Source organism: Budorcas taxicolor, chromosome X, assembly GCF_023091745.1.
Source record: "Budorcas taxicolor isolate Tak-1 chromosome X, Takin1.1, whole genome shotgun sequence".
In the NCBI taxonomy this organism is placed as follows: domain Eukaryota; kingdom Metazoa; phylum Chordata; class Mammalia; order Artiodactyla; family Bovidae; genus Budorcas; species Budorcas taxicolor.
Window position 1 is genome coordinate 75423638 of NC_068935.1, and position 23762 is coordinate 75447399.

At 37.5% G+C, this 23762-nt stretch overlaps 1 protein-coding gene across 1 annotated transcript in view; it reads left to right on the forward strand.

Moving 5' to 3' along the window:
* The window catches only part of ZDHHC15 (zinc finger DHHC-type palmitoyltransferase 15), an 87664-nt gene that overhangs the window by 18980 nt on the left and 44922 nt on the right, over positions 1-23762 (forward strand). The window contains exons 2-3 of the mRNA XM_052663396.1: positions 2407-2433; positions 18445-18539. Coding sequence (XP_052519356.1) covers positions 2407-2433; positions 18445-18539 — 122 coding nt within the window. The remainder of the gene's footprint in view (positions 1-2406; positions 2434-18444; positions 18540-23762) is intronic.

Here is a 23762-nt window from a genome sequence, read left to right on the forward strand (position 1 = left end):
AAGAAAAAAAGAAAAAGGGGAAAAGAGGAGGGGAAATATGTAGAGTCATGGCAAATAAAATGGGAGAGAGTGGAAACAATGAAAGGTTTTAGTTTCTTGGCTCCAAAATCACTGCAGGTGATTACTGCAACCATGAAATTAAAAGACTCTTGCTCCTTGAAAGAAAAGCTATACAAACCTACACAGCATATTGAAAAAAGAAAGACATCACTTTGCCAACAAAATTGTATCTAGTCAAAGCTATGGTTTTTCCAGTAGTTATGTACAGATGTGACAGTTGGACCATGAAGAAGGCTGAGTGCCAAAGAATTTTGGTGCTGGAGTAGACTCTTGAGAATCCCTTGGACTACGAGATCAAACCAGTCAATGCTAAAGGAAATCAACCCTGAATATCCATTGGAAGGACTGATGCTGAAGCGGAAGCTCCAATACTTTGGCCACCTGATACGAGGAACCTTTTCAGTGGCAAAGACCCTGATGCTGGAAAAGACTGAAGGCAAAAGGAGAAGAGAGCAGCAGAGGATGAGATGATTAGATAGCATCAGTGACACAGTGGACATGAATTTGATCAAACTCCAGGAGACAATGAAGGAATGGCGAACCTGGTGTGCTTCAGTCCACTGGGTTGTGGAGAATCAGACACGACTTAGCGACAGAATGACAGCAAAAGTGAGAGGAATGTCCAAGTAGTTTCTCCATTTTCTGGCTCCAGTTGATTTGCCTACTCAGAAAGTTCTCCAGTATATCAAGGAAGTATCTCTCTGGATATGTTGTGGGCAGTGCAGGGTCTGCTCATACTCAGGTCTTATCTTGCTCCAGTTTGTACTTACTCTCAAAGCAGTCTCAGGCTAAATGCTGGAATTTAAACTGCTTCAGCTGTCACTTCTGAAATGCTTTTGCCTTCTTTCCTTTGCTCATGCAGCCCCTGGTGTTCTGCTTTGGTTTTGGTCCCACCTTTGTTTTTAAGTCTCTCTCCCATGTTTGTTCACTGCCCAGATGTGAGAGTGTGAAAGCAGCCCCTTATTCGGGGTCGCTTGCTCAATTGTGCTGGGGAGAGGGGTGTGTGGGGAGTGCTCATTGTGGCTGGGCAATGTGGAGGGTTGAAATAGTTGGAGGTGGGCCATGCTTTTCCCCAGGGGAGTTAGTCCAGGTTTGTGGAACACTTGGCAGAGCTTAGTTGCTCAGGCTTCCAGGAAGACATGGGTGGCAACCTGCAGCTGCTCACTGCTTGGCTGTAGTTGTGATCTCTGGGACTGAGATTATAGCGGTCCCTTGCCTTCCACCTCTGGCACCATGCCTGCCTCTCTGCCTCTGGGGCCACAGACCGCAGCTGGATCACACCTCTTCAGAATTCGCTTGGATGGGGTCCCTTGTTCTGTGAGCGTGTGTAATCACAGGGCAGTGTTAGAGTCTTCCTGAGGGAATGATCCTTTTTTTCTCTGGCAGACCCAAAGTTTTTCTGGTCTACCTCTACTGTGTTGCCTCAGCCCTCTCAGAGTATCTTCATGGCAGTCAGCTCTGGCCCTCTCTCTGAGGCCTCATCCCCAAAGCCTAGGCCTCTGCACCTAGCCCCGACTCACGGCAAGTGGACAAAAGTGTGTGAGCCACTTCTCAGTTGGGAAGTGCTGTTGGGCTTAATCTCTGTGGTGAATTTTCTGTTTTTGCCTCAGAGCACCTGTCTTCCTATGCTGCACTCTCTGAGTTCTGAAGTTTCCCCTTGACCCCACATATGAGGGGATTTCCTAGTGTGTGGAAACCTCCCCTCCTTTAGGACTCCCCTGGGGTGCAGGTCCCTATCCTGAAATCCTCTGTCTCCCTTTTAGTCTCTATCTTATGTCCTACCTCACTCCAGTGAGATTTGTTTGCCTTTCTGGATGTCTGGGAACCTCTGCCAGCATTCAGAAGATGTTCTATGGGAGTTGTTCTACATGCAGGTGATTTTTTTATATATTTGTGGGAGAGAAGGTGTTCTCCCTGTCCTATTCCTCCACCATCTTGAAGGTCCCCTCTGTGTCTGACTCTTTTGCGACCCCATGGACTCTAGCCCACCATGCTCCTCTGTCCATGGGATTTTCCAGGCAAGCATACTGGAGTGAATTGCCATTTCCTTCTCCAGGGGATCTTCATGACCCAAGGATTGAACCCATGTCTCCTGCATTAGCAGGCAGATTCTTTACCACTGAGTCACCAGGGAAGCCCATAGAAATTCTCACTCAAGGTTTAAGATAAAGGAAGATAGCAAAGGATAGAATTTAATCACTCTTGCCTTCCTTTATGTTAGCAGGCTGATGGTTTCCTAAAGTATCATTGACTAAATTACTAAAATTGATGCTATGGAAAAACAGATAAGAAAAATAATGTTTCTAAATACCACTAATCTTGATCTTTCTCTCTCTCTTTTCACAGTGACTGTTTTGAGCCCAGCAGAAAAAGGTAAGTGGTATTATAAGTTGTTTTTGTCAGGACTATATCCCTCTTTCTGTCTAAAAGTGAATTACATTAAGCCTATAAATTGAGCAACTTCCCCAGGAATACACTGAGGTTAGTGGAAAGTTTAAGATGATGTCTTTTAGGAAGATTGCCCAGAAATAAAGCAGAACATATTTTCAGTAGCTCCTCTGGGAAAAAAAATATGGAGTTTGTTTAAATAAGGTTTTTTTGGGTTTTTTTTTTTTTAGAAAGGTAATAGTATACTATAAAAATAAAAGTTAAAGGAGTCACTCCAGGTTCGATGCATGATACCGGATACTTGGGGCTGGTGCACTGAGATGACCCAGAGGGATGGTACGGGGAGGGAGGAGGGAGGGGGGTTCAGGATGGGGAACACGTGTATACCTGTGGCGGATTCATGTTGATGTATGGCAAAACCAATACAATATTGTAAAGTAATTAACCTCCAATTAAAATAAATAAATTTATATAAAAAAGTTAAAGGAGCAATAAAGGACTAAATTTTTTAATTTAAAAAAAGAATAAAAATATGTCTAGGTATTTCTCTGGAGCTTTTGTGGGCAGTGTTGATGGGGTCAGTTCACTGTCAGATAGTCCTTTGTTCCAGTTTTTACTTGCTCTCGAAGTCTACAGTTGCCCCTCAAATGCAGTCTCAGCTTAACTGCAGAGTTTTAATCTGTTGCACCTGTCACTTCTGAGGGCGTTCCCCCTTCTTTCCTTTGCTTCATTTGGTCTCCTCTGTTTGCAAGTCTCTTCAGTGTCTAATTTCCACCCTAACATGTGGAGGCGAAAGTGGCCACTTATTCGAGCTCACCTGCTCAGCTGTGCTTTGGAGAGGAAGGACACTGAAAAAAAAAATACTGCTGGCATGTGTGGGGAGTGCTCACAGTGGATAGATCACTCTGGGTTGCCACAGCCCAGGTGGCGTGTACTTCCCAGGTCCAAGGCTCTCAGGTGTGCCATGAGGACACAGTCCCAGGTGAGCCGTGTGTCTTGTGCACTTCCCAGATCCAAGCCTCTCAGGCTCCAGGTGCACCATGAGGGCACAGTCTCAGGTATGCCGTCTGTCTTGTGCACCTCCCAGGTCCAAGCCGCTCAGGCTCTCGGGTGCACTGCGAGCACACAGTCCCAGCTGGGCCATGCATCTTATCAGGGGAGCTAGTCCCAAGCTCTAACACTCCTAGCCAATATGAACCATCCAGGATTCCAGGAAGATGTGATTAGTGACTGGCAGCCAGCTCACAGCTTGGCGGGAGATGCAGTCTCTGGGGCCCAGATTGCAGCGGCCCATTGCCTTCTGCCTCTCTCCCTTCAAGGAGAGAGGGCATAAATGGCAGCCAACTTGCTCACTAGAGTGTGATCGTTTGCTCTGTGAGCATGCCAGGGGTCACAGTGCTGTGTTAGAGCCTTCCCGTGGGAAAGGTCCTTTTTTTTTTTTTCTTTGTTTCCCTGACATTCCCATGGTTTAGGTTGCTATGTCACATTAGTCTCCTCAGAGTGTCCTCAGGGCATTCACCCCAGTCTTTACCCTAAGGACTGACAATGTAGCTCATGCCTCCACACCAGCCCCCACTGGCTTTGGTCAAAGGCAAGCATGTGAGCCACTTGGCTAATAATTGCTGTTCATTGTGAATTCTGTGGTGATTTTCTTTTCAGTTATGCTGCCCTTTGAGATTCCAAATATCCCCACTGACCCCACCTCTGAGAGGGTTTTCTATTGTGTGGAAACTTCTCCTCCTTCATGATTCCCTCCCCAGGATGGGTCTCCATCCCTAAATCTTTTGTCACTCTTTTCATCTTTATCTTTTGTCCTACCTCATTTTGAAGAGATTGGTTTGTCTTTCTGGGGTATCTGGGTTCAGAAGTTGTTTTGTGGAAGTTGCTCCACAGGCAGATGATCTTTTGATGTATTTGTCAGGGAGAGAGTGGTCTCCCCATCCTAGTCCTCCGCCATCTTGGGACTACCCATGAATGGTTCTTAAGATCAGAGATTTTTCTATATATATATGTATATGAAATATATATATATGAAATATTTATAAATAAATATCATTTTCCACAATAGCCTTTCAAGAGAAGTGGGTGGGGGCTTAGTTGATGCTCCACCATAATAGTAATAATGACAGTAATGTTGTCATTATAATTGGAAACTACAATTTATCGTGCAGGGTACCTTGCTAAGTATTGTATGTGTGTATAATCTTTCAATATTTACATCAACACAATGATGTAGATATTCTTTATGACATTTTATTGAGAAGAAAACTGAAGTTTAGAGAAGTTAAGCAACTTATCCCAGGTCATCTAGCTAGTAAGCAGTAAGATTCAAACCCAGAACTGCCTGACATTGAAGTCTATGCTATTAAGCAAATATATACCTGTTCTTTTACTTCTCAATCTACAGCTTTCTAATTTGTTTAGTTGACCTCCTTACTCAGAAACTTGATGCTCAAATGCTCATTTTTCTAGTGTCCAAAGTAGTATATTTTCATTTTTTGTATGTTATCAACAAACTCAACTACATCCATGTAGAGTCATTTGTAAGCCCAACTCAGTTCAAAACCTTTCTGGTATCATCAATCCAGTTGCCAGAATTTGAATTCTTTAGGAAACTGTTACCACAATTCATGATTGTTAATGTCCCTCTTATTCTAGAATTTTGTAATTCTCAAGCACTTCTCCCCTGGTAGCTCTTAGATTCATCAATACACCAAAGAATAAGATTAGATTTTGCTTCTTTATTCTGCAGTGGGGCATAATGGGACAAAGTACAGGATTTAGAGACAGAGGATCTGGGTTGAAGTTGCAGTTGTATCATTTACTAGCTCTATGACTTTTGGTAAGTAACTCAACTTCTCTGACCACAATTTCTTTAAAATGAGTCAAGTTTAATAACATCTTACAGATTTATTATTTTAAGCTAGCAAGAGCAAAAGTATACAGGCATAAAATATGCAGTATTAAACTGCTTTGTAAATGTGAAGTATTAACAGTTTGAGTTGTAACATTTTTTATATGTCAGGATTCTCAAGACAGTAGAACCCATAAACTAAAATTAGATTCAATTGTAACCAGAAGTTTGAAAATTAGACTTGAAGATAACTTTCTGAACAGTAGGGCAGTTTACTAGGAGATGCCATAAAACCTATTCAGAAAGTATTAGACACCAAACTATCTGGGATGAATTAGTGAGCCTTCCCTAGAAGCAGACCAATAGCTCTAATAACTATCTGAGATTATTTCTAACCCTGTAACTCTGTGACTTGTTTAGTGCAAAGAAATGGAAACAATAGAGTGGGAAAGACTAGAGATCTCATCGAGAAAATTAGAGATACCAAGGGAAAATTTCATGGAAAGATAGGCACAATAAAGGACAGATATGGTATGGACCTAACAGAAGCAGAAGCTATTAAGAAGTGGCAAGAATACACAGAAGAACTATGCAAAAAATATCTTCATGACCCAGATAATCACGATGGTGTGATTACTCACCTAGAGCCAGACATCCTGGAATGTGAAGTCAAGTGGGCCTTAGAAAGCATCACTACGAACAAAGCTAGTGGAGGTGAAGGAATTCCAGTTGAGCGATTTCAAATCCTGAAAGATGATGCTGTGAAAGTGCTGCACTCAATATGCCAGCAAACTTGGAAAACTCAGCAGTGGCCACAGGACTGGAAAAGATCAGTTTTCATTTGAATCCCAAAGAAAGGCAATGCCAAAGAATGCTCACACTACCACACAGTTACACTCATCTCACGTGCTAGTAAAATAATGCTCAAAATTCTCCAAGTCAGGCTCCAACAATTCGTGAACTGTGAATTTCCAGATGTTCAAGCTGGATTTAGAAAAGGCAGAGGAACCAGAGATCAAATTGCCAATATCTGCTGGATCATGAAAAAAGCAAGAGAGTTCCAGAAAAACATCTATTTCTACTTTATTGACTAGTCCAAAGCCTTTGACTGTGTGGATCATAATAAACTGTGTAAAATTCTGAGAGATGGGAATACCAGACTGCCTGACCTGCCTCTTGAGAAACCTATATGCAGGTCAGGAAGCAACAGTTAGAACTGGCCATGGAACAACAGACTGGTTCCAAATAGGAAAAGGAGTACGTCAAGGCTGTATATTGTCACCCTGCTTATTTAACTTCTATGCAGAGTACATCATGAGAAATGCCAGGCTGGAGGAAGCACAGCTAGAATCAAGATTGCCAGGAAAAATATCAATAACCTTATATATGCAGATGACACCACCCTTATGGTGGAAAGTGAAGAGGAACTAAAGAGCTTCTTGATGAAAGTGAAAGAGGAGAGTGAAAAATTGGCTTAAAGCTCAACATTCAGAAAACGAAGATCATGGCATCCAGTCCTGTCACTTCTTGGCAAATAGATGGGGAAACAGTAGAAACAGTTTGAGACTTTATTTTTTGGGGCTCCAAAATCACTGCAGATGGTGATTGCAGCCATGAAATCAAAAGACACTTACTCCTTGGAAGGAAAGTTATGACCAACTTAGACAGCATGTTAAAAGCAGAGACATTACTTTGCTGACAAAGGTCCATCTAGTCAAGGCTATGGTTTTCCCAGTGGTCATGTATGGATGTGAGAGTTGGACTATAAAGAATGCTGAGCACCGAAGATTTAATGCTTTTAAACTGTGGTGATGGAGGACTCTTGAGAGTTCCTTGGACTGCAAGGAGATCCAACCAGTCCATCCTAAAGGAAATCAGTCCTGAATGTTCATTGGAATGACTGATTCAGAAGCTGAAACTCTAATACATTGGCCACCTGATGCAAAAAAACTGACTCATTTGAAAAGACCCTGATGCTGGGACAGATTGAAGGTGGGAGGAGAAGGAGATGACAGAGGATGAGATGGTTGGATGGCATCACCAACTCAATGGACATGAGTTTGAGTAGACTCCAGGAGTTGGTGATGGACAGAGAGGCCTGGCGTGCTGCATTCCATGGGTTCTCAAAGAGTCAGACACAACTGAGCGATTGAACTGAACTGATTAAATTAGAATACAGAATAGCATACGACTACCAGTAGGAACATTATTTGGCATAAACAAAACATATATAAGCAGCAAAGATATGAAAGCCTCAAATCACATAACCTTTTATTCATTATTCAGAACTTAAGAAAACCTAGTCAGACATAGTACAAGTTTTTCCATTTCTTATCTGCGTAATGGTGCCCCTACTGGGTGAGGAGCGTCCCTCCAGAATTCATGTCCACCCAAAGTCTGTGCATGTGAATTTATTTTAAAATAGTGTCTTTGCAGGTGAAATCAAGATGAGGTCACAGTGGATTAGGGTGTACCCTATGGCTGGTGTCCTTATAAGAAGAGAAAATTTTGAATACAAAGACACAGAAGGAAGATGGCCATGTGAAAACAGAAGCAGAGATTAGAGTTGTGTCACCACAAAGGAACACCAAAGACTGCCAGGAGTGGCCAGAAGCTGGGAAGAAGCAAGGAAGGATCCTCCCCAGGAGCCTTCAGAGGGAACTGGACCTTAATGTCAGACTTCTTGTCTCCAGAACTATAAGAAAATGAATTTCTGTTGTTTCAAGTCACCCAGTTTGTGAAAATTTGTTATGATAGCCCTAGGAAACTAATATAGTTTCTAATAAAATTTCAATCTCTAATGTACTATTAAGTAGCAAATTAGCAGACTTTGGTGTCAGATGTACCAGGGATCAAATCTTGACTTTGCCACTTACTATATATATGACCTTGGGGAACTTAACCTAAGTTTCACTTTCTTCTTCCATAAAATGAGAATAACAATACCTACCTTTCATGGTTATTTGGAGCACCAAATGAGATGTATATAAGTCTCTTGGCATAGTGCGTGGCATATGTTAAGTACAAAATAAGTAACAGTAGATACTATTGTTATTAACATTGGAAAAGACCTAAAAGATCTTTCTTCTGAGAAAGATAATATATTTCAGTACTATTATTCATACTACTGCCCTTATAAATATTTTGTCAAATGATTCTAGCGCACAGAAAGGATTAAAGCTCAGATCGTCTGAACCACAGTCCAGATACTATATATTATGTCACCCTTGATTATATAGAACTCCATAATTCTTTTAAGACATGAGTCCATATGTTCTTTCATAGACTGTACTAGAAAGCAGAATAATAATGTATTTTGCTTTCATAAGAGTATTTTGCATGGATAATCTCATTCAGCATCATGCTATCTATATTTTGAAAATCTAGAGTAGAAAGTCTTGCTCTTCTACCCCTGAAGTGTGGCTATGGGATGAGCTACAGGTTAAAAATTTGGTAGACTCCAAGGATTAGTGAGGCTAAGGGATCAATTTAAGAATGAGATTAGGCACAACCTATCAGGCAATCCATATGTAATCAAGAGTAATGTGTTGACCACAGTGGTGCATTTCCAAAAAGGGCAATCAATCATTTTAAGCAAACATTTAACTCATTATGTGAGAATTAATTTGTATTTTGAATGGTTTGCATGCTAAATTCTCTAGTTTCTCATTTAAAGTTAAAAATGATTATAATTATTTACCTTTTTAGAAATAGATGCAATTCTAAATAATAGAACTGTTATGGGCTCAATTGTGTTCCTTCAAAATTCATATGCTGAAATCCTAACCCCAAGTAACTTAGAATGTGACTGTATTTGGAGGTAGAATCTTTAAAGAAGTAATTAAGTAAAAATGAGACAGCTAGAGTGGGCTTTAACCAATATGACTGCTGTCCTTATAAAAGCAAAGGAGATTAGGAGAAAGACACACACAGCAGGAAGACCATGTGAAGAGAAAGGAAGATCACCATTTACTAACCAGGAGAAGAGGCCTCAGAAGAAACCAACCTTGTTTCCTTTAAAAAAAAAAAAAATTAGTGTCAGGTACAACAGTGATTCAAAATTTGTATAGATTATACTCAATCTGTCTTGTACAATATATCCTTTTTGCTTATTTATTTAATACATAGTAGTTTGTACCTCTTTATCCCCTACCCCTCCTTGCTCCTCCCCACTTCTCTTTCTCACTGGTAATCACTAGATTGTTCTCTACACCTATGAGTTTGTTTCTTTTTTACTATAATCACTAGTTTGTTTTATTTCCTAGATTCTACATATAAGTGATAACATACAGTATTTGTCTTCCTCTGTCTGACTTACTTCACTAAGCATGATACCCTCCAAGCCCATCCCTGTTGTTCCAAAAGGCAAAATTTTATTCTTTTTATGGCTGAGTAGTATACCATTGTATGTATATATGTATATATATATTGTGTGTGTGTGTATATATATATATATATCTGTTCTTCTGTTGATGGATACTTAGGTTGTTCCCATATGAACATTGGAGTGCATGTATCTTTTCAAATTAGTGATTTTATTTTCTGTGGATATATACCCAGGAAGTAAAATTGCTAGATCATATGATAGTTCTAGTTTTAGTTTCTTTGAGAAACTTCCATTCTGTTTTCCACAGTAGATGCACCAATTCACATTCCTACAAGCAGTGTATGAAGGTTCCCTTTTTTCCACATCCTTGCCAACATTTATTATTTGTGTTCGTTTTGATGATAGCCATTCTGATAGTTGTGAGGTGACATCTCATTGTGGTTTTGATTTTCATTTCTCTAATGATTAGCAATGTTGAACAGCTTTTCATGTACCTGTTGACCACCTGTATGTCTTCTTTGGAAAAATGAATATTGAAGTCTTCTGCCCAATTTTTTTACTTGGCTGTTGTTGTTGTTGTTGAATTGTACTAGCTATTTACATATTTTGGATATTAACCCTTTATCATTTGCAAATATGTTCTCCCATTCGGTAGGTTGTCTTTTCATTTAGTTAGTGATTTCATTTGCTCTGCAGAAGCTTATAATTTAAATTAGTTCCCATTTGTTTGTTTTTGCTTTTGTTTTCTGTGCCTTAGGAGACAGATCCAAAAAATATTACTATGATTTATGATTTATGCATGCTATGATTTATGTTCTGCCTACATTCTCTTCTAGGATTTTTATGGTTTCTAGTCTTACATTTAGGTCTTTAATCCATTTTGAGTTATTTTTATATATGATATGAGAAAATGATCTAATTTCATTCTTTTAGATGTTTTTGCCTCCTTTGTTGTAAATTAATTGATTGTAACTGCATGGATATAACATACTGTTTTATATTTATTATTGTAAAATTACTTTATAAGGAGGATTTGGGGACCAGACAAAAGCTCTTTTTATGCACTAACCCACTTCTAAAAGAATATTATGTTGATTTTAATATTAATGTAATTATGATAATTACATATAATAATATCAATACACTGACTTCAATTAATATAATTTTGTTACAGAAATAATGTTTATTGAAAATTCAAGCTATAAAAAATATATAAGAAAAAAGTCTTCCTCACATTGACTCCACCCCTATCAATGTCTGTTCACAGTTAACTAGTATATTTGGTTGGATTTATATCTTCTAGATCTTTCTCTGTGTATTTACATACAAACAAATGATTATGGATTTCTATAATTTATATAGGATTGGTTGTTTTTTAATCTGGATGATACTGTGCATATTCTCCTATGATTTAGTTTTTTTCGCTTAATAATATAGGTGTCCTTCAATATTAGTATATACAAACATATTTAATTTTTTAATGACCTCAAGGTATTCCATGGTGTTGATATGCTATAATTTATTTAATAATTTATCAAGGATGAACTTAACAAAACTTTATTTTATCAATTATAAAAGTAATAGAACCTCATAAAATGAAAACAGTGTAGAAGGGGATAAAGAAGAAAGTGGAAGTCCTTTAGTCACTGAAGAGGTTAAGGATGAAACAAGATCTGATAAATTTTTTAAATTAACTTATTTTTTATTGAAGAATAATTGCTTTATAGAATTTTGTTGTTTTCTGTCAAACATCAACATGAATCAGCTATAGGTATACATATATCCCCTCCCTTTTGAACCTCCCTCCCATTTCCCTCCCCATCCCACCCCTCCAGGCTGACACAGAGCCACCGTTTCAGTTTCCTGAGCCATACAGCGCATTCTCGTTGGCTATCTTACATACGGTAATGTAAGTTTCCGTATTACTCTTTCCATACATTTTACCCTCTTCTCCCGTCTCCCGATGCCCATAAGTCTATTCTCTATGTCTGTTTCTCCATTGTTTCCCTGTAAATAAATTCTTCAGTACCATTTTTATAGATTCTGTATATATGCATTAGAATACGATATTTAGCTTTCTCTTTCTGACTCACATCACTCTACGTATAATAGGTTCTAGGTTCATCCACCTCATTAGAACTGACTCAACTGTGTTCCTTTTTATGGCTGAGTCATATTCCATTGTGTATATGTACCACAACTGCTTTATCCATTCATCTGTCGGTGGACATCTAGGTTGATTCCATGTTCTAGCTATTGTAAATAGTGCTGCAGTGAACAATGGGATACATGTGTATTTCTCAATTTTGGTTTCCTCAGGGTATATGCCTAGGAGTGGGATTGCTGGGTCATATGGTGGTTTTCTTCCTAGTTTTTTAAGAAATCTCCATAACATCTTCCATAGTGGCTGTATCAATTTACATTCCCACTAACAGTGCAAGAGTGTTTCCTTTTCTCCACACTCTCTCCAGCATTTATTGTTTGTAGACTTTTTGATGATGGCCATTCTGATTGGTGTGAGGTGATATCTCACTGTAGCTTTGATTTGCATTTCTTGAATAATGAGCAATGTTGAGCATCTTTTCATGTGTTTTTGGCCATATGTTTGTTTTCTTTGGACAAATCTCTGTTTAGGTCTTTTTCCCATGTTTTGATTAGGTTGTCTGTTTTTCTGGTATTGAGTTGTATGAGCTCCTTGTATATTTTGAAAATTAATCCTTTGTCAGTTCTTTCATTTGCTATTATTTTCTCCCATTCTGAGGGCTGTCTTTTCACCTTGCTTATAGTTTCCTTTGCTGTGCAAAAGCTTTAAAGTTTAATCAGGTCTTACTTGTTTACTTTTGTTTTTATTTCCATTACTCTAGGAGGTGGGTCATAGAGGATCTTGCTTTGATTTATGTTATAGAGTATTCTGCCTATGTTTTCCTCTAAGAGTTTTATAGTTTCTGGTCTTACATTTAGGTCTTTAGTTCATTTTGAGTTTATCTCTGTGTATGGTGATAGGAAGTCTTCTAATTTCATTTTCTTACATGTAACTGTCCAGTTTTCCCAACACCATTTATTGAAGAGGCTGTCTTTGCCCCATTGTATAGTCTTGCCTCCTTTGTCAAAACTAAGGTACCCATAGCTGCATGGGTTTATTTCTGGGCTCTCTATCTTGTTCCATTGGTCTATATTTCTGTTTTTGTGCCCGTACCATACTGTCTTGATGGCTGTAGCTTTGTAGTATAATCTGAAGTCAGGAAGTTGGTTCCTCCAGCTCTATTCTTTATCAAGACTGCTTTGGCTATTCGGAGTCTTTTGTGTTTCCATATGAATTGTGAAATTTTTTGTTCTAGTTCTGTGAAAAATGCCATTGGTAATTTGATAGGGATTGCATTGAATCTACAGATTTCATTTGGTAGTATAGTCATTTTTAAAATATTAATTCTTCCTACCCAGGAACATGGAATATCTCTCCATCTGTTTATGACATCTTTGATTTCTTTCATTAGTGTCTTATAATTTTCTGTGTACAGTTCTTCTGTCTCCTTAGGTAGGACCCTTGTCTTTTTCCTGATCTTAGGAGGAATGCTTTCAGTTTTTCACCATTAAGAATAATGTTTGCTGTAGGCTTATCATATATGACATTTACTATGTTGAGGTAGGTTCCTTTCATGCACATTTTCTCAAGAGTTTTCACTGTGAATGGGTGCTGAATTTTGTCAAAGGATTTTTCAGCATTTATTGAGATTATCATATGGTATCTATCTTTCAGTTTGTTCATGCAGTGTATCACATTGATTGATTTTCATATATGGAAGAATCCTTGCATCCCTGGAATAAACCCAACTTGATCATGGTGTATGAGCTTTTTGATGTGCCGCTGGCTTCTGTTTGCTAAAATTTTGTTAAGTATTTTTTCATCTGTGTTCATCAGTGATATTGACCTGTAGTTTTCTTTTTTTTTTTTTTTGGTCTTTGTCTGGTTTTGGTATCAGGGTGATGATGGCTTCATAGAATGAGTTTGGAAGTGTTCCTTCCTCTGCAATTTTTTGAAAGAGTTTTAGAAGGATAGGCATTAGCTCTTCTCTAAATGCTTCATAGAATTCTCCCGTGAAGCCATCTAGTCCTGGGCTTGTTTTTTGGAAGATTTTTTAATCACAGCTTCAATTTCAGTGCTTGTAATTCAGTCATTCATAATTTCTATTTCTTCCTGTTTCAGTCTTGGACGATTGAACTTTTCTCAGAATCTGTCCATTTCTTCCAGGTGAATCTAGAAGAAATTGAACTTTTCTAAGAATCTGTCCATTTTATTGCCATATAGGTGTTCATAATAGTCTCTTATAATCCTTTGTATTTCTGGATTGTCTGTTGTAATGTCTCCTTTATCATTTCTAATTTTGTTGATTTGATTTTTCTCTCTTTTTCTTGATGAGTCTGGCTAAAGGTTTATCAATTTTGTTTATCTCCTCAAAGAACCAACTTTTAGTTTTATTAATCTTTACTATTGTTTCTTTCATTTCTTTTTTATTTATTTCTCCTTGGATCTTTATGATTTCTTTCCTTCTACTAATTTTTGTGGGGTTTTTTGTTCTTCTTTTTCCAGTTGTTTTAGGAGTAAAGTTAGGTGGTCTATTTGATGTTTTTCTTATTTCTTGAGGTAGGATTGTATTGCTAAAAACTTCCCTCTTAGAACTGCTTTCACTGCATCCTGTAGGTTTTGAGTTGTTGTGTTTTCATTGTCATTTGTTTCTAGAAATTTTTTGATTTCCCTTTTGATTTCTTCAGTAACCTGTTGATTATTTAGTAATGTGTTGTATAATCTCCATATGTTTGTGTTTCTTACAGTTTTTTTCTTGCAATTGATATCTAGTCTCATAGCATTGTGGTCGGAGAAGATGCTTGATACAATTTCAATTTTCTTAAATTTACTGAGGTTTGATTTGTGACCCAAGATGTGGTCTATCCTGAGAATGTTCCATGTGCACTTGAGAAGAAGGTGTATTCTTCTGCATTTGGATGGAATGTCCTGAAGATATCAATGAGATCCATCTCATCTAATGTACCATTTAAGACTTGTGTTTCCTTATTAATTTTCTGTTTTGATGATCTGTCCTTTGGTGTGAGTGGGGTGTTAAAGTCTCCTACTATTATTGTCTTACTGTCAGTTTCTCCTTTTATGTCTGTTAGTGTTTGTCTTATGTATTGAGGTGCTCCTATGTTGGGTGCATAGATATTTACAATTGTTATGCCTTTCTCTTGGATTGATCTGTTGATTGTTATGTAGTGGGCTTCCTTATCTCTTGTAATCTTCTTTATTTTAAGCTCTATTTTGTCTGATATGAGGATTGCTATTCCAGCTTTCTTTTGCTTCCCATTTGCATGGAATATATTTTTCCATCCTCTCACTTTCAGTCTATAATGTGTCTTGAGGTCTGAAGTGGGTTTCTTGTAAACAGCATATTTATGGGTCTTGTTTTTGTATCCCTTCAGCCAGTCTGTGTCTTTTGGTTGGAGCATTTAATCCATTTCCATTTAAAGTAATTATTGATATATATGTTCCTATTGTCATTTTCTTAATTGTTTGGGGTTGATTTTGTAGATCTTTTTTCTTCCTTTGTATTTCTGGGCTATATAAGTCCCTTTAACATTTATTGTAAAGCTGGTTTTGTGATACTGAATCCTCTTAACTTTTGCTTGTCTGAAAAGCTGTTTATTTCTCCATCAATTTTGAATGAAATCCTTGCCAGGTACAGTAATCTTGGTTGTAGATTTTTCCCTTTCAGTACTTTAAATACACCCTGCCATTCCCCTGTGGCCTGTAGAGTTTCTGCTGAAGGATCAGCTGTTAAACATATGGGGTTTCCCTTATATGTCACTTGTTTCTCCCTTGCTGCTTTTAATATTATTTCTTTGTGTTTAGTCTTCATAGTTTGATTAGTATGTGTCTTGGGATGTTTCTCCTTGGGTTTATCCTGTATGGGACTCTTTGTGCCTCTTGGACTTGATTATTTTCTTTTCCATGTTGGGGAAATTATCAACTATAGTATCTTCAAAAATTTTCTCATACCCTTTCTTTTTCTCTTCTTTTTCTGGGACCCCTTTTATTTGAATGTTGATGCATTTGATATTGTCCCAGAGGTCTCTGAGACTATCCTCAGTTCTTTTCATTCTCTTTACTATATTCTGCTCTTCAGTAGTTATTTCCACCATTTTATCTTCCAGCTCACTATTCTTTTGCTTTAGGTATTCTGCTATTGATTCCTTCTAGAGTATTTTTAATTTCAGTGATTGTGTTGTTTGTCTCTGTATGTTTATTCTTTAATTCTTCTAGGTCTTTGTTAATTGATTCTTACATTTTCTCCATTTTGTTTTCAAGATTTTTGATCATCTTTACTATCATTATTCTGAATTATTTTTCAGGGAGTTTGCCCATTTCCTCTTCATTTATTTGGACTTCTATGTTTCTAGTTTGTTCCTTCATTTGTGTAGTGTTTCTCTGACTTTTATTTATTTATTTTTTTTAGCATGGTATGTTTGAGGTCTCCTTTTCCCAGGTTTCAAGGTTGAATTATTTCTTCCTTTTGGTTTCTGCCCTCCTAAGTTTGGTCCAGTGGTTTGTGTAAGCTTCAATTAGGGTGAGATTTGTGCTGAACTTTTGTTTGTTTGTTTGTTTTCCTCTGATGGGCAAACTGAGTGAGGTGGTTATCCCGTCTGCTGATGATTACATTTGTACTTTTGTTTTGTTTGTTGTTTAGGTGAGGCATCCTACACAGGGTGCTACTGGTAGTTGGGTGATGCCGGATCTTATATTCAGTGGTTTCCTTTGTGTGAGTTCTCACTATTTGACATTCCCTAGGGTGAGTTCTCTGGTTGTCTAGTGTCTAGGAGTCAGTGCTCCCTCTCTAAAGACTCAGGGCTTGATCTCTCTCCAAAGACCAGCCTAGGTTCAATCTATCAGGAGGAATTTCACCAGAAATGTAAGGGCCTTAACTTGAGTTCCAAATTTCAGTGCACAAGAACACAATGGAGGTCTCTGACTCAGTGGAAACTGTTTCTTGAGGGATTCCCTCCTTTTTTGTATGGTGGCTTTTCTTTGTGAAGAGATCTTTCAGGGAGGTTCTGTTAAATCTTAATCCATGAGACTTTTTAAAAAGGAAAATAAGGAAGCTCAGTCTCTCAAGTTTACTAAGTGGCATACTCTCCAACTCATAGCAAGTGAAATAGAAGTAGAATGCAAAACAGTGCTATTTGTTTTAAAAAGCCCATTGTTTTGATGCCTTTATGTGCATAAAACCTGATAGGATGAAGAATAAAGTCATGACAATATGACATTTGTTGCTTCCAGGGAGGGAATCTGGATGGCTGAAGGACAAGGCTAGAAGGGAGACTTTTCACTGTGTACTATTTTCAACCTTTTGAATGTATTACCTTTCAAAATACAATGAAAAATTTTATTATAACAAAAATTACATATGTGTATTGTATTTGTACATTGATATTTATATAGACATATGAAAATAGAGGATCTGGAAAGATACACATCAAACACAAAATAAGTATTTTGCTTTAGGAGGGAGAGGGAGGAGGTTATATATGTGTGTATGGTGGGCATTTGCTTTCTATTGCTTGAATTTGAAATGAGATTTCATAATTACACAAAACAAGCCATTAAAAAGATCTTGTACCACAGGGCTGAGAGCACTGTGCCAGCTTTTTTCCATTCTATTATAAATATGTGAGAGAATCGGCCCTATTAACTTGGTCTCAAGTCACATCATTCCCTTGAGTCTTCCTCATAGATTGAAGTAATAAAACTTTATCATACAAGGATTCACAATGAAACAGTAAGATGACAGTCTCAAAATGGCTCTGGAGAATACTGAACTTTCCTGTATCAGAAGAGCTATCTAGGAGGCAAAGAGTATAAAAAGAGATGGCAAGCCACCAATGTCTCAAAAGTACATCTCACATTTCAAAAGTGTGTAGTCGCTGGGGCAGCTGAAAAGAAAAACTTGTGATTTAGAGTCAGAAGCCCTGTGTTTAAGACCTGGCTACTCTGTATAGTGGAGGCTTCCCAGGTGGCACTCCTGGTAAGAACCCGCCTGCCAATGCAAGAGATGTAAGAGATGGTGGTTCGATCCCTGATCTGGAAGATCCCCTGGAGGAGGGCATGGGAACCCACTCCAGTATTATCGCCTGGAGAATCCCATGGACAGAGGAGCCTAGAGGACTACAGTCCATAGGGTCACAAAGAGTCAGACATGACTGAAATGACTTAGCACACACACACATTATATAGTAGCTGTGTGACTTTGGATAATCGACTACCCTGATAATTCATCAACTGTCCTTATTGCTTATCTACTTATTACTTATCTCACAAATGTGTTGAAAAAATAAAATTAGATAACATTATGAAAGCACATTGTAAACTCTATAGCACTGTGCAAATGCTATCATTATCATCTTTCAGTATGCATCGTGGCAGAGAGAATGACAATTGGCAACAGTAGCTCCCCCTCACATTATCATAAGGGACATTTCCCCTTTATTCCCAGGATCATGTGGCAACTTTTAAAATATGCAACTCCCAAAAAGTCTCTGATTCCAAATTTGCCATTATAAATTGTTTCTGTCACTTTATGGGGAAAAGGTAAAAATTAACCTTTCATAATAATACTAGAAAATACTTGGTAATAGGAAAACAAAATAGAGACTTTTGTTGAGCTTTACATCTTTCTGACTTTTGTTGAGCTTTACATCTTTCTGAACTCTTAGAAATGGGTTAAAATATAACATAAATGCTGATTTTTTCCCCCTTAAATTTCAGTTATCTACCTCATATTCTACCATGCCATCTTTGTGTTCTTTACCTGGACCTACTGGAAGTCTATTTTTACACTCCCACAACAGCCGAACCAGAAGGTAAGAATACTGCTTACTTCATAAAGACTAAAGACAGAGGAAAGTAGAAATGCCAATAAGGCAAGAAGAGGGCAAAAAAGAGGAAGAAATAACCTTCCATTACAAAGGAAAGATTCAAGGTAATCTTTAAAAAGGACTTGGAGTAATAAATGTAAGTTAAAATTAACATAGTCTATTGAAGGAGTTTGTGTAATCACCAGCTATTGATATCTTTAAGACTAGTAAACTACTACCTGCATTGTTGAGATAATGAGTGAAACAAGGAATCACTTGATTCTGAGGACTCCTCTAGTTGAATTCTATGAAACTGTAATAATTTAGAACTCAGTGAGACAATGAGAAAAATTACAATAGTTAAATTGATCATTTTCAAACTGTGTTCCCTTGAATGAAAGTGTTTCATGCAATATTTGGGAGGGTACATGAAAAATTTCTAATCATATCAGGTACTTATAACATGTGATTACTGTAACACAGATTAGTTTCCAAAGTAGGAAATAAAACAATGGAAGAAATTTCAACAGCCTGCCAACATTAGGAAAAGTACTGATTTTAGTTTTCCCACTTAAAATTGTACACATACAAAATAAAATTAAACACAGAGAAAGACAAATATCATATGATATCTCATATGTGGAATCTTAAGTTTTTTAAATGATGCCAAAGAACTTATTTATGAAACAGAAACAAACTTACAGATATCAAAAAGAAACTTATGGTTGCCAAAGGGGAAACATTGTGGGGATGGACAAATCAGGAGCTTTGGATGAACATACACACATGACTACATACAAGATAGATAACCAGCAAGGACCTACTGTATAGCACAGGGAACTGTACTCAATATTCTATGATAACCTGTTTGCCTGTATGAGAAAAGCATCTAAAAAAGAGTAAATATATATATATATATATATATATATATATATATATGCATAACCAAGCCCTCCCTGATGGCTCAGACAGTAAAGCGTCTGCCCGCAATGTGGGAGACCTGGGTTCAATCCCTGGGTTGGGAAGATCCCCTGGAGAAGGAAATGGCAACCCACTCCAGTATTCTTGCCTGGAAAATCCCATGGACGGAGGAGCCTGGTAGGCCACAGTCCATGGGGTCTCCAAGAGTCAGACACGACTGAACGACTTCACATGCATAACCAAATCACGTTGCTGTATGCCAGAAATTAATACAACATTGTAAATGAATTCTGTTCTAATAAATTTTTATAAAACACAAAGTAAGGTAGTAATGCAAGAATTGAGGAACATGAGATATTACACATATAGAAATTAGATAATGGCAAAAGTTCTTTCTTATGAGCAGTGATTTGAAATATGTTTAATTAAATATTTAATTAAAAGGCAGATATTTGCATAATAGATAAATATTATTATCTATCTTTATACTGTCTATAAGTGGCTCACTTTAGAACCAAAGACGTAAATAGGTTGAAAGTGAAAGGAAGAAAAAAAGAAAAAAAAAGATTTGACTGAGTGATGTCAGAAAGATGGCAGAGTAGAAGATACCAGCCTCTATCCACCTTCCACAAAAAACAACTGACAGCTATACATAAATGAAAATATCCCTTGGAGGGCTCAAGTGTCTAATTTCAGTACCTGAAGCAACACAGTGGAACAAAAATGGAGAATAACCACAGAGGAAACATTGCTGGGGAAATCAGCATGGATGATCATAATCAGCATGGATTTAGCTAATCACTGCAAATGTCTAACATTTAAGGTCGCATGTTCATCATTTTTAATTGGTAAAAATAAAAAGTGAATATTTTGGCATATGTTTAGCTTAGGTCAATCAGTCAGTTCAGTCACTCAGTCATGTCCAACTCTTTGCGACCCCAGGAATTGCAGCACGCCAGGCCTCCCTGTCCATCACCAACTCCCGGATTTCACTCAAACTCACGTCCATCAAGCCAGTGATGCCATCCAGCCATCTCATCCTCTGCTGTCCCCTACTCCTGCCCCCAATCCCTCCCAGCATCAGAGTCTTTTCCAATGAGTCAGCCCTTCGCATGAGGTGGCCAAAGTACTGGAGTTTCAGCTTTAGCATCATTCCTTCCAAAGAACACCCAGGACTGATCTCCTTTAGAATGAACTGGTTGGATCTCCTTGCAGTCCAAGGGACACTCAAGAGTCTTCTCCAGCACCACAAAGATAATGTCAAAGCTTCCCAAAGTGGTTGCGTAATCTACACTCCCATATAAAAAAGGTGAATCATTTGGGCCTATTTGATAGCCATAATATTAATTTCTCTAATACCAAATACAGAGGATGAGATGGCTGGATAGCATCACCAACTCAATGGACATGAGTTTGGGTGAACTCCAGAAGTTGGCGATGGACAGGGAGGCCTGGCATGCTGCGATTCATGGGGTCGCAAAGAGTCAGACACAACTGAGTGACTGAACTGAACTGAATACCAAATACATCCTGATTTATCACCAATTGTCCTACTTAAAACACATTTGCTGGCTCATTGCATTCTAATCATTAAAAACACTTGCTTAGTGCCAGAAATAGGACATCCAGGCATGACATCTTATTCCAAACCAAAGCCTACTTGTTGTACAACCACAAGGTTTCATCACATACAAGCTTTAACAATATTGTCTCTGCCTTTCAAGCTGGAACAGTATATGACAACAAAGTTACAGTCCCAAGAACAGCCCTGAACTTAAAGAGCTTCCCCAAGGTGCTACTTTTAATTATCCACATTTAGGAAGAATTGTTTAAAACTTTATACTTTTAAATCAACTATACCTCAATAAAAAGATAAAAATAAATAAAAATAAATTAAAAATAAAAGATAAAAATAAAACTTTACACTTTCCAATTAATATAATTTTTCTTATGAGAAAACAAAATTGCCACTTGTTTTTATATTAAATTTGCATTATTTAGTTAACATTTTATAATATTAATCTATAGACTTCTGGCTGCAAAATGTCTTAGTGTGTGTGTCTGAACGGTTCATCACAGAATCCTTGGCTACTTGGGCCTCCACCTGTTAAATGCCTGTGGTGCACTATGTTTATTGTGATAGCCAAAAACTCCCCTACATATTTCCATATACTCACAGGCAGTCAGTCTACCTTAGAATAACATGATACCATAAAAACGTACCACAGGTATGGTTCTTAAAATAGTGTTTGACTTTATACATTTCTAGTTTTTAAAGTTAGATACATTAAATTATCTTAAATACTTTATTAATTTATTTGTTTTACTATTTTATTGATGTATAAATACATACTCGTTTCCAAGAACTAAGCTGTAAAGTGTATGATTTCATAAATTTTACCTATATTTACACACATATAATCACTATCCATGTTAAGATTTTGAATATTTCTAACACCTCAGAAATCTCCTTCATACCCTTTCCAAATCAATTTCTTCTCACCGGTAACCACCATGGATTAGTTTTGCCTATTCTTGAACCTCACACAAAAAAAGAATCATAGTACATACTGTTGTGTTGTAAGCCTTTCACTCAGTGTAATGTTTTCCAGATTCATTCATACTGATGCATGTTTCAGTTGTTCATTCCCTTTTACTGTTATTAGTTATTCTCTTTTATCACAATTGATTTATCAATTCACCAATTAAGAGACACTTGTTACCATTTTTTCTGTTATGAATAAAGCTGCTATGAATGATCTTATACCTGTCTTTTGGAATACACACAAACACATAAACATGCACACACACTCATTTCTCTTAGGTATATAACTGGGGATGGAATTGCTGAGTCATAGAGCTGGCATATATTTAGCCTACATAGATAATGTTAAACAGTTTTCCAAAGTGGTTGCATAACTCTACATTCCCACCAAGATTTTCTGTTCCTCAAAATGCACCATAAAGGAAGTAAAGGGGAAAGCCACAGACTTTTACAAAATATTCAACAAAGGACTAGTATCCAAAATATATAAATTACTCAAATCATTACAATACAAATCAATAATTAAAAAAGACATGTAACCCAATTACTTTTAATGGACAAAAGGTTTGAATAGGCATTTCACAGGTAGATACCCAAATGGGCAATAAAATCAAAACGGTGCTGAATGTCATTAGTAGTCAAAGGAGTGCAAATTAAGATCACAGTAACATAACTACTACATGCTATCTAGAACAGTTAAAAGTTTAAAGATTGGCAGTATCAAATATTTGAATGATTTAAGAAATTTTACTTGTAAAAGAGACATTTAGTTCAGTTCAGTTCAGTTCAGTTCAGTCACTCAGTCGTGTCCGACTCTTTGCGACCCCATGAATCGCAGCATGCCAGGCCTCCTTGTCCATCACCATCTCCTGGAGTTCACTCAGACTCACGTCCATTGAGTCCGTGATGCCATCCAGCCATCCCATCCTCGGTCGTCCCCTTCTCCTCCTGCCCCCAATCCCTCCCAGCATCAGAGTCTTTTCCAATGAGTCAACTCTTCGCATGAGGTGGCCAAAGTACTGGAGTTTCAGCTTTAGCATCATTCCTTCCAAAGAAATCCCAGGGTTGATCTCCTTCAGAATGGACTGGTTGGATCTCCTTGCAGTCCAAGGGACTCTCAAGAGTCTTCTCCAACACCACAGTTCGAAAGCATCAATTTTCGGTGCTCAGCTTTCTTCACAATCCAACTCTCACATCCATACATGACCACAGGAAAAACCATAGCCTTGACTAGATGGACCTTTGTTGGCAAAGTAATGTCTCTGCTTTTCAATATGCTATCTAGGTTGGTCATAACTTTCCTTCCAAGGAGTAAGTGTCTTTTAATTTCATGGCTGCAATCACCATCTGCAGTGATTTTGGAGCCAAAAAAAAAAAAAGTCTGACACTGCTGGCAGCAAGGTATCACTCATTAACATGCAACATCATATTATTGTATAGTGGAATGGAAGTGGCATAAGTCTTGGTGAACTGGTTTGAGTCTTAGTTTTGCTGCTTTTACCAGTTGAGTTGAGTATGACCACGACAAGGTACTTAGATTTTATTTTCTTAGGTTATAAAACAATATTACCTATCACTTAGAGTTATGAATATTGAGATAAAAGCCAGATAAGATAAATGAGATAATTATCCAGAGAAAGTTAAAACCCAAATTGGTACCTGAATATCAAAGGGTAGGTAACAAATATTTTCATCTAAATAGATGTTGTTGTTGTCTTTAATCTTTTCTGTGAACCTTGGAAAGTAAAGTCTTGCCTCTCACT